Below are 12,212 nucleotides of genomic sequence, written 5' to 3' on the forward strand. Positions count from 1 at the left end.
ATTCTGGCATTAAGGCAATGACGAAATCCATGTATAAATTAGAAAATGAAAATATCAAATTAAAAAATGAAATTTTGGAAACAAAAAGAATTTGAGCAAAATCATGTCTTATAGAGGATTTTGATAAATTGAAAATTGAAAATGAAAAACTAAAAGAAGAAATAGAAAGATTGAAAAAATATAAAAGTTCAAATATTTCTACTTTTAGAAATTATAGAGGTTTAAATTGGTATTATAGATTTCATCAAAGTCAAATTAGAAATATATCAAAAATCTATGTACCTAGGAAATACTTGGTTAACCCTGTAGGTAGGAATCTCTACTGGGTTCCAAAAACCTGTTTAATCTAAAATTAGACTTAGCATTTTCAGCAAGGAAATTAAACGACTAATTTCATTATGAGACTTTGTCTAAGGAAGTGGTTGTTGCTCCAATAACCAAGAAGGCCTACTGCCTCGCCATGACCTGGAAGCCAAGTATCGAAATGAAAAGTTTAATTGACTAACTGAAAAAGCATTAATTTAATTTACCTTATGCTTTAAAAGAGTTATTCAATTTGTGTTAGAAAATATTTAAAATTAATTTATAAATAAAAAAAGAGATTTTTTTTGGAAAATAATTTTTTTAATTGACTTAGAAAATTTCTGAAAATTATTGACTTAGATATTTTTTAACTTAGGAATTTTTCTATGAATATTGTATTAGACATTTTTCTTTGAAAATTGCCTTAGAAATCTTTTATGAAAAATAACTTAAAAAATTTTCTGTATATTGACTTAGAATTTTTTTTAAACTAGATATTCTCTTTTGAAACATTGCCTTAGAAATTAATTGTCTGAGAAATTTTTATGAAAATTGACTTAGAAATTTTTTAAGTTTTTTTATATTGCCTTATAATTTTTCTTAAAATTGACTTAGGATTTTTTTTAAAAGTTAACTTAGAATTTTTTTATGATAATTTTGCCTTATCATCTTTTCTTAAAATTGACTTAAATTGTTTAATTAGAAATTTTTTTGGGAATGTTGAGATAAGTTTCAAACTTAAAAAAAAATTTCTATAAACACTTGTGACAGTTTTTATTTGAAAAGTGTTTGAATTTACCTTAGACTTGTTTATCACCCCAATTTTTATGTGATCAAAGGGGGAGAAGTATGTTAAGTCTAGGAGGAGATACTATAATTTTTCAATTGAAAAATATTTGGACTTATTGGAAAATAAAATTGTTTTTATTGCATATGGTTACCCTAACTTAATTTGGGTTGCTCACATCAAAAAGGGGGAGATTGTTGGAACCCCAAGGTGTTTTGATGTGATCAAACAAGCTAAGTTAGGTCCTGCGTTTGTTTAACCCTTGTGTCTAAGTGTGCAGGAGCTTAGGAACACAGGAAGTCGAGCGGAAGACGCGGCTAGCGAGAAGGACGGCACGGGAGAGAGCCGACGGGCTCGGTGCGTCTGAGGGACGAGGTGTCCGCGGAAGAGTACACCGGTGGACGAGAAGAGCGTGCGCGGCGCTCGAGGGACGAGAAACCGGGAAGGAAGGCTGCTCGAGGAGAAGGCTGGAACATGGGTTCGGGTGAGCCCTATTCCGGAAGGCCGAGATCACCCAAGCTAGCGGAGCCGGAGCGAACAGACCCGGACCGAGACTGGGACTTGACGGAGAAGTGATCCCGGACAAAAAGTCAACCGCAGTTGACTTTTTGCTCCGGGGCGCCCGGAACCATTCCGGGCGCCCGGAGCATGATTTTGACCAGGATCGCGTCAAACGCGATCTGATCGTTGGGGATAGAATTTTATCCCCTCCAGGGCGCCCGGAACTCCTTCCAGGCGCCCGGACCAGTACTATAAATATAGTACTGGTCTGCACATTCAGTTTAACTCACTAGTAATCAATTCTTTCTCTGCTTTCAGTTGTATTCTTTTCATTTGTGTTGTCAACGTTGTAAAGAGGCTTCTCCGCCTAGAGGAGATCATAGTGCGCTTACTTTCCTTGGATTAGCAATCCTCTGATTGCAAACCAAGTAAATCTCTGGTGTATGATTTCTTTACTTAGTCTCTACTTTTTATTACAAGTGTTTATGTTATATAGTTGAAAATCCGAGAAAGGTTCGAGTTTAATTTTGTAGGGCAATTCACCCCTCCCCTCTTGCCGGCCTCCAAAGGGACCAACACTTGTGCTTTTCATTGTTTACCTCTATTTCACATCGTTGAATGAAGTTGAGAATGGAAGAGCTTAATAGAACTTATTAATGTAAGAATTTGATTGGAACCAATTCTAGAATTTACATACATTCACTAGTCATCTTTGGAAAAATACGACTTGGGACTCCTTACTACAATACTTGTCTTAATTTTAATGAGTTTCAATCTTTATCAATTTAGGGTGCCTTGTGACATGCAAAAAGGTCAATACCAATGTGTCTAGTGGCTAGCGCATAAGGTGTTGTCATCATGAGGTCTGGGGTTTGAATCTCGGCAAAGCCGAGGTAAATGCCTCCCTTATGTGCTAGTCACTATTTCAAAGACTAGTAGCCGCCTGTGAGTTACCTCCTCTATGTTGACCCTGGGATGGGTTGGCGGGGCCGATGGGGATGAGAGTATGCGCCTTTTGCCATCTTGAAGCGATCATTATCGACAGTATTGAATGAGATTCAATTTTCTAAACACATCTCTCAACATATTGTTGAACTTATTGAGTTCTCTTTAAAAAGAGTTTTATTTATATTTTTCTTTAGCGAAGTACTTTACTCTCACTTGAACTCACATTTTCTAGAGCAATTACCCATGCATATCTATCCATGGGTTAAGTGGAAGAGGTTTTTTAATTCCAACTATCCCTTCAATTTTAGGATCTTCTTCTTCATCTAGAGAAATAATCACCTCTACTCTACAACTTTATTCTTCTATTATTTTATTCTTTTTTCTATTCCTCCCTTCTAAAATATCTTGTTTGCACTTATTTTTATCATCTTGCAATGTTTTTTGACAACTAGATACATTTCTATGTATATTTCCTATGTGCTCCTTGATCCTATATACTCCCGCAATATTATTTTTTCACACAACTTGCATTTAATTTTATCGAGGTTCCTAGGAATAATCAACATCTCAAACTCCCATCCGATGTCATTTGGCTTTCTCTTAAGAATTCTAGATTCGGGTTGAATGACAGATGTCGTTGAAGATGGATTGCTTGCTATTATAATTATCATAACCTGAAAAAATGATTTAAGAATAAATTTAGGAAGTCTAGAATCATTAACAAGTCTAAAAAAAATTATATATAAAATAATTAAGATATAATTATATATATAAAATATTAAGATATAAAATATTTAGATTTTTAGGATCCGAAAATATTACATAACTCCAATTAATATTCTTTCGAGTTGATAAAACTATTAATTTGACATGATTAAAACTTAAAACTACTAAAATTAATAAATAAAAAAAATATAAATCAGTAAAATTATAATTATCAAAAATATGATTTATATGAAATAATAAAATTTATTAGAATCTTTTAATTAAGTGAGGAGTTGTTTGAATTAAATAAATAAGAAATAAATGAAACAAACATCGCGATGTCAACGACATCGCAATGCCTCCCGGTGGCACTATACACATCATAGGAAGCTTCCACCAATACCGGACGCGTCGCCGAAGGCTTTTGGTGGTATCGGAAGGCTTCGACGACGTGTCTAGTGCCGCTGAAGCTTTCCTGTGACGCGTTCGACATTGTCGGGCGCCGAATGCATCCTGTGACGGCCTAATGTCGCACAAGACAGCCTAGGATGGCCGCCCAATACCTTTTTGGTATAGTTGGCGGTTGTCGAGCGCCTACCCTGTGCCTAGGCAGCTGTATAGCCCGAGTTTTAGAACATTGAGTAGAATTAAATTGGTAAAATACAAAGGGTCACTTGAACAAAAACATGAAAACCTTCAATGGATAACTATGAAACGTAGCAAGGTGGGCAATACTAAATTGCATTTGTGAGAAACTGCAGCAATTTGTTCTAGGTTGCAGTACAAAATGAAGGGTAAAATATAGAATGATAATCGGAGCCAATATCAGTCCCTAGTGTATAGTAAATGGCTCGTAAAGATAGAAAAGTATTCAAAAACATTATAATGCCCAGTTAGATCTAAGAGAACCACATCTACGACCGCTAGCCAGCTAGGAATGTTGTTGCGCTGTTGGATTGATTTGAATTGGATCAAATAATACCATGATTATAAAGTTTAAGATTAAGAAAAACATTATACAACAAACTAAAAATAAAATCCATTGGATTTATCTAAGCACACGGCCTAACAAAAAGGCAAAATAAGTAGAACTAGCCTAAACAACAAGTCAAGATGATTTAGTTCAATCTTCTTCTCTTAAATGAGTGTAGTGCACCTCCATCAACATCATATGAACCAGATGTGCTGCTTCTACCTCTCCTCCTATTGCTCGGAGACGATCCCACACTTTGAGGTTCTGCTGGAGCCTCAGACATAACAACATCACCTTGTATCACAGCCATGGTGCTAGAACCAGAGGCCTGATCAGCAGACAATGCTACTTCTGCTAGAGGCCTGCTAGCGAGAGGTTCAGTAGTTGGAGGATCAACTGATGTAGATGCACCATTTCCGGCATTACGAGTTAACCTTCCAACTACTCTCTCAAAATCAGCTGCGATAGAAGCTAAGCGATCAACACCACGATCATGCATAAACTGGTGCCAAAAAGTAACACCGTCTCGAAAAATAGAATCTGTTGTACTTCTATTCGAGCTAGGCACGTTGTTTGCAGGCTGACTAGGATCTCCAGCTACCCGTCCACTTTCAGGATTCATATCCCTTTGCAGTCTTCTTGGCCTGAGCCTAATCAAAGCTCTGCGTTGAACATTTTCATACAATTCTTGGAGATATGGGTTTGCGTATGATTCATATCTACTACCAGTATGGAAATGCTGATCAAAGAGGCGTCTCCATGTTGCCGCAATCCCCTCACCCAGTCTCCTTGAAACAGGCCAAAATTGCTGCCTAAAGCTTTCTAATCTATTTCCACTTGGCCTTGGTGGTATTTTAACAGCAGATTCTGCATCTTCCACAGATTTCTTCTCAACATTTGGTTGTGAATTCCCCCTACCATAAATAGGTGTGACATTTGATTCATTTACCTCTCCCTTGCAGACAGGGCATTCTTTATGTTCTGAATGGACATGCAACCACTGATATAAACACGGCCAGCAAAATAAATGGCCGCATGATGTAACAACAGGTTCCGCAGCCATATCAAAGCAGATGTTGCACTCAAAGTTAGCAGCATTTCTTCCTTTCTCTTCTCCTCCTTCTGAAGCATCTTCTGCTTTGTTTTCAGTCTTTAATTTATGCTTCCCATTGCATTCTGGAGGTCTTTGGGAGCTGACTATATCAGGCACTGACAGTTCAGGATTAGGTATCGATGGGGATCCAAAACTAAATCTCTCATTAACCTGTGGAAGTGTAGACCGAAATCGTCTGCTTGGCCGTTCAACAAACCTCCTGAAACAAGAATCTGAAGGGCGAAGAGGCTCAGGCCTCGAAGGGACTCCACCATTTACAGACAGGAAGTCACTACTTGGAGAAGAAGGTGTTGGATAAAAGCTAAAAGTAGCAGTTTCATGTCCTTGTGAGCTTGTCGAGCCAGTAAAATAAGGCTGCAAGTACGCTACACCATCAGGTGGGAATATCGGCGGTGATGTAGGATCATAAAGAGTTTGGGGGCTGACATCCTGGACTGAACGCGCTTCAGTTTCCTGTGCAGCGGGTGAGGTATGGATGATAGGAGGAGAGTACGAGGCATCAGCTCCTTCAGGTTCAGGGGGTAGTTCAAACTGCCAATATTGCCCAAAGGGAGGTAAGTACGGGGGATCCGGAGTGCCATCTCTATCCTCCGGGAGAGCAACAGGCAGCTCAGGATTGTACTCCTCGTGCGAGGAAGAGTACGAAGCGGGGTGAGACTCCGAAGGTTCCACAGCGCCAGACATAGGAATTGATGAGCCCCTTTCCTCGACGGTGGTAACAGGAGACGACCAGCGCAACGAGTTAAGAGAGAGATCAGACCCTAGATCGCGACTGCGAGGCGGCGGCGAACGAGGTAGACCCAAATAGAGGTTCAGATCCATCCTCCTGCATCCAAAAAAACCTCAAATCAAAATCTTTATCCGATGCACCGCAAACCAAAATCAAATGCTGGCCCTCCGAAACTAATCTAGGGTTAGGGTTCGACATCGTTCGACGATTCTACCATAAAGCCATCTGCATGTATTTCGTCCAAATCAAACGCGAATCAACGAGAAATTCGGAATGGAAAACAAAAAACGATCGAATAACATGGAAGGAAGCTTTGATCAAGGAAGGCTCACCAGGATTTGGGGGCGGAGCGACGAGAAATTGGGACATTTGGGTTTCCCTTTTTTTCCCTTCCGTCCCCCTCGCGGCTGCCAGGGGACGAGCGGAGTATTAAACCTTTTATAGGGAGGAACTCGGCGAGGCAGATGCGCCAGTGGGCTACGCAGCATCGTCCGATCAGAATCCGGATCTAACGGCCAAGATCTAATCTCCATAGACGGAGTGGATTGATTATCGATGAGTAGCAAAGCCAAGAAGAGCGCCTGATTTCTTCGTTTACTTGCCGACAGACCGATACCCGACTTACACGTGCTTGATCATTCAACGCAGGGTAGGTCCACTGGTTTGCCGAATAACAAACAATTAAGGCATGTGAAAGGGCAGATATTCGTGAGTTAACGCAGTGCTTCGCAATCGCGTGGTTACTTGGAATCTAGAGAATGATCTATATGCCCACATTATCCAAATACTCAAATTTAGCCATCAAAATGTTCGGTTGCTAGTATTTTGGTCACAAAATCATTTAGTGATAAAAATAAATTTTTATCATAAAATTAGTTATGTAATTAAATATTCATCGTAAAATTAGTGAAAAAAAAAATATTTTATAGCTAAAATAGCCATGAAAATAAATGTTTCGTTGTTAAATTAACAACATTAAATATCAACGGTCACCACCAGGGATATATTTTTTTATTTTTTTAATGAACGATAATTTATTAAAAAATAAATTAAAAAAAGTAGGTTCACTTTTTTTTAATATTTATATATATTTTTTAAATAAATACTAACAAAACAATCTCTTGAAAAATAAAAAAAAATAAAAAAATCTAAATATAAATTCTAGAACATTATAATTTTTTTTTATAAAAATGTCCGATAAAAAGAAAAATATGCACGAAATAGTCAAACAGACTTTTCCTTCCTCCTTCACCCATCTTTTTCAATTTCTATCTCCCTAAATTTTAAAATTCTTAAACATAAATTTAGTTTATGTGTTTTGTTAACAAAATTATTTTTATAGTATTGATTTTATTATTTTTATATGAATATAAAAGACTTTTTTCTAGCGGACCCTTCAAAATCTAAGGTCAACCCTGAATTATACAATCAACATTCACTATATCAACAAAACAAGCACATATTAATAAATCATCTATCCATTCAATATTTATTATATCAACAAAACATGTACATTGTTCAAAAACCAAATACTTTCATTAAAAAACAAGGTCATAGAGTTCAAATCCAATACATCTTGTCGTAATAAAAAAAACTAGTACATTTATCATATCACATCTCATCAAGAACTACTATATTCATATGCTGTAAAATACCGGAAAACGGTGAGCAACGAGGTTGATCGTCAGCACACGAGCACCGTTCGCTTTTCTCACGTCTTTGCTCGACGGCGTAGTCGAGCGCCAGCCATCAGGTCCGGTACCAGTCGCCTGTGCTATAGCGCCGCCGCCACACGGGACAGCGCCGACCTTCTCCACGCCGAGCCCTAGTTTCCTGAGGCTGATTTCTTCCTCTCTGCCGAGGATTTCGTTGTTACTGTCCACTGCGGACTCACACCCGATCACCGCCGATTCCACACCGCCGCTGATCGCTACCCGTCCCCTTCATTCGGTCCAGCCCTAGTTTTTTTTTTTCATAGGTGCCCTAGATCCGATCTGCCCATCTCCGGCTACTCAGGTCAGTGACTCCACCTGGGTTTTATTTTTAGCAACTTCATGGGTTGTGAGGCTACAAATGAATGTTCGGATGTGGTATTGATGTGGGTTTGATTTGTCTACTCAGTTTCGGTGATACTGTTCGCCATCTATTTGGAGCAACAGTTGTTATCACTGTCTGTACACCATCTCCGATTGTAGGACACTAGTGATCGCCTTGTAGGTTAGTGAGTATTGGCTTAAATTGTGTTGTTAAACAGATATGGAATTGAGGTAAGTGTAGAGATTTGATACGTGTTGTGGATAATGGATTGATTTAGGTATGATTTGATTACATGATTATGTGTAGGTTTGAATTAGAGGTTGTAATTAGTTGTTGAGTGTGAATTATGTTTATATTTATGTGTTGATTAGGGTTTTTGCCCTAATTTAGTGTTAGAGATTTTATTTAGCTACTTATTGGAATTTAGCTAAATAAAATATACACATTGATTGGTACAGGACACTGATTCAAGACGAGTATCTCGACGTTGGATTGGACTTTTCGATTTGGAGACGAGTACTTTGACTTTATGTCAGTTGATATGCATAGTAATGTCTTTAACAAATAGCAACGATTGTGTTTCCTTATCTACTTCGGTTGATCACTACCCGATCTGTTACATGCTTGTTTGTTTATTTGTTATGCACATCATGTTAGTATTTACCTGATTATACATGCTTGATCCTGTCCGAATCGTTGAACCAAAGGACGCTGGGCACGTGGCACGCTCTTAGTCGATGGAGTGAATCTCCGGCTGGTCGAACGAAGCTCCGGCGATCCTGCACAAGAGTCTAGCCGGGAAGGGGTTCCCGGCGACGACCCTCCGACGCTCAAGTCAGGTAAGTGGTGGAAAAAGTGGCTGCCAAGCTTGTATCATACGTACCTTTGGCGAAGCAATAGCCTCTTTATATAAGACGGAGAAGGAACTAATGCACGCCCACCGAGGTGCATACGTGTCAGCAACCCATACCCCGGTATGCACTTGTCAGAGAGCTTACCTGACACCATACTGCTACAGTCCGAGCATGTTCTTCGATGGGACAGCAGGACCCCCCGTTGCCAGACTAGAAGTATGGCATAGCCATATGACTTGATGGCTGTCAGAAGATGTCCCCATCTTTTACCCACCGCCTGACCGGGACGCCCGGCCTGCCGGGCGGGTGAAGAACGTCGTCCGGACGGCCTTAATTCTTTGCGCCGGCCGGGCGGCACATCCTTCCGCTCGGTCATTATGCACTGCTTCATTTGAGCGTCGGAACCCTGGTCCCTACCAGGGTGCCTTTTACTATCAGATTTCCCTTTCTTCCGAGTCCGGTCGGCTCGTCCTTTTCCGGCGAGCCACTAGACCCTTTGACCTCCCCTCAGCGTTGACTCCTTCTTATGGGGTTCCGGATTTTTACCGCCGGATCACTTGCCTTCCTCTCGAGTCTAGTCGAAGGAGGCAAAGTCCGACTGACTGGACTGCCGATCTGCCCGAACAATGATCATTGCATTAGGCCGCTCAGCCAGGCATAAGGATGCTTATCCGTGCGGCGATATCTGTCCGTTCGGCGATACTCTGTCCATGCCTTGTATTTTCTTGGAATCGACGTCCGTTGTTCTCCCACACTACCCGTCACGTGCTCTGCGCACGGTAAGGGGAGCTCATTAAATGTGGCTAGTAACCGGCTGACACGTGGCGATCGTGTATTTGTCAGAGTATGGCGGTTGCGTCACTTCCGATGGGACAGCCGCCATTTGAAACGGACGATCAGATGACAACCTCGATAGCGACGACCTGGATCGGACGGTGGAGATCGCTCCCGGGCGGCGATATAAGGCCCTTGACTCCGTTTCTGCCGCATTTCGTCTTCTTCGTTTCCAGACTCCTGTCGTTCCTCCTTTCGCCGGCGACCCTGTGCTCAGGCTTTCCGACGATCACACGGCTTCTTCCGATCATCTCCCTCGCTTGTAAGACCCTTTTTCTCGCTCCAGACACATTCTTCTTTCTGTTAATCATCCTTTTCAGTCGGGTTTCCTCCATTGCTTGAACCCTCCTCTTCTATCCCGCATTCTGGCCTTTCGATCATGACCAGTACCTCGCAGTCAACCGGCGATACTCCGGGTCTTTGGTACTAGAACATGGAAAGTCGGTTCGACGAGGAAGACGCCTTGCGCCTCACTCGAGCATATGACCTACCGATCGACCACCAAATACTGCTAGCCACACCTTCCGATCGGCCTCACGATCCTCCGCCCGGCACTGTTGTTTTCTTCCGGGACCAATTCCTGGCCGGACTACGCTTTCCACCTCACAAGTTTTTCTTAGAAGTTTGCAACTATTTCCGCATTCCGCTCGGCCAGGTAGTTCCCAACTCTATTAGGTTGCTGAGCGGAGTGGTAGTTTTGTTCAAACTGAACGGCATTCCCTTAACCCCAAAAATCTTCCACTACTTCTACTATCCCAAGCAAGCCGAGTGGGGCACCTTTGTTTTCCAGTCTAGGATAGGCTTCATCCTTTTCGATAATATGCCGAGCTCCAACAAACATTGGAAGGAGCATTTTTTCTACATACGCTTTCCGAGCGACCCACTTTCCACACCAAGTGGCAGACGGCTATGCCCGCGCAACCGGAGCTCGGCAAGTTTAGAGGCGACGCGGACTATCTCCATGCAGCCGAACAGCTAGTCGGTCAGCGCTATCATATTGACAAGATACTCCTCCCGGGAGTAATGCATATATTCGACTTGTCTTCTACTCCAGCCGATCTGCCTTGTAGCATGAGTAAGCTCCCGTATCTTCCCCTTTATTTTGTTCTAACTGATTTATTTTCTGCTTCTGCAACTAAGGTCATGTGGCGTGCCAGAGCTACCGAGAAAGTCAAATTGAAGGCCGCTCGGATTGAGGCGGTGACGAGCAAGGAGGCAGCCGAACGGGGCCTTGCTTCGGCTGATCCGGCCGGCGAAGAAGGTGAGGGGACGCCAACGGTCCCTGAAGCCTCGGACGCCCCTGCTGTTGGTTGCTACTCGGAAAGCCTAGAGGTTCCACTGTACAAAAATTTTGTACAAAGGTCTGAACCTTTTCCTAGCTACCATGTGTTCTTTTAAATTAAATTTTGGATCGCCTGCGGAACTTAACACATTTGATCCAAAACTTAATCTATTTGTTCTTTTAGGTTTTGACTTGGATCTCCTGCGGAACTTAACACGTTCGACCCAAATCACCTTAAGTTATTAATTCCATTAAATATTAATTTCCATAATTGGTTCCCAGTACTGACGTGGCGAGGCACATGGCCTTCTTGGATATGGGAGCAACCACCACCGACTAGACAAAACCTTTTATAGAAATCTAATATTTAATTTCCTAAAATAACTTTAGGTTAACCGAAAAGAACAATCAAATCACAAGGAAAAATAAAACAAAAGAACACAACTTTGAAAAACATATTCGAAATACTAGAATCGTAAACCTCTTGTATTTGGTATTATTTCCATAAATAACTAGCATGATGCGGAAAGAAAAATTACTAGTTATACCTTTTAGAAAGACCTCTTGATCTTCTACCGTATTCCTCTTCTAACCTCGGACGTTGTGTGGGCAACGATCTTCCGAGATGAGAAACCACCAAGCACCTTCTTCTTCTCCTAGCTAGGTTCGGCCAATCACAAAGAAGCTTCACCAAGGACGAAGAACAAAACACCAACCAAACTCCAAGGGATACAAGCTTTCTCTCCTTCTTCTTCTTCTTCTCCAAGTAGTATCCGGCCACCACAAGAACTCCAAGCAAGAGATAAGTTTCGGCCACCACAAAAGAGGAAGAAAAGAAGAGGATGGCCGGCCACAATAATTTTCTTCAAGGATGAAGAATTTCGGCCACCACCAATGCTCCAAGGGATGCTAGAGACTAGACTTGCTTTCTCTCCTTCTTCTCCTTCCTTGATCCGGCCACAAACAAAAGCTCCACCAAGAAGATAGGTTTCGGCCAACAAGAGGAGAAGAGAGAAAGGGAAGGGCCGGCCACCACACCAAGGAAAAGAGGGAGGAAAAATAATAGAGGTTGTTCCCATGAAGGCACCCTCACCTCTTCTTTTATATTCCTTGGCGTAGGCAAATTAGGAAATTTAATTACAAA

General features: G+C 41.3%; 1 protein-coding gene across 1 annotated transcript in view; it reads right to left on the bottom strand.

Moving 5' to 3' along the window:
* Window positions 1-4,210: 4,210 nt before the first annotated feature.
* Window positions 4,211-12,212, bottom strand: part of LOC122054908 — a 29,450-nt gene continuing 21,448 nt past the window's right edge. The window contains exons 2-4 of the mRNA XM_042616325.1: window positions 6,687-6,812; window positions 6,394-6,569; window positions 4,211-6,157 (exon numbers count right to left, since the gene is read on the bottom strand). Of these exons, the coding sequence (XP_042472259.1) occupies window positions 4,363-6,157; window positions 6,394-6,569; window positions 6,687-6,812 (2,097 nt within the window). The 3' untranslated portion in view covers window positions 4,211-4,362. The remainder of the gene's footprint in view (window positions 6,158-6,393; window positions 6,570-6,686; window positions 6,813-12,212) is intronic.

This window comes from Zingiber officinale, chromosome 3B, assembly GCF_018446385.1.
Source record: "Zingiber officinale cultivar Zhangliang chromosome 3B, Zo_v1.1, whole genome shotgun sequence".
Classification (NCBI taxonomy): Eukaryota; Viridiplantae; Streptophyta; class Magnoliopsida; order Zingiberales; family Zingiberaceae; genus Zingiber; species Zingiber officinale.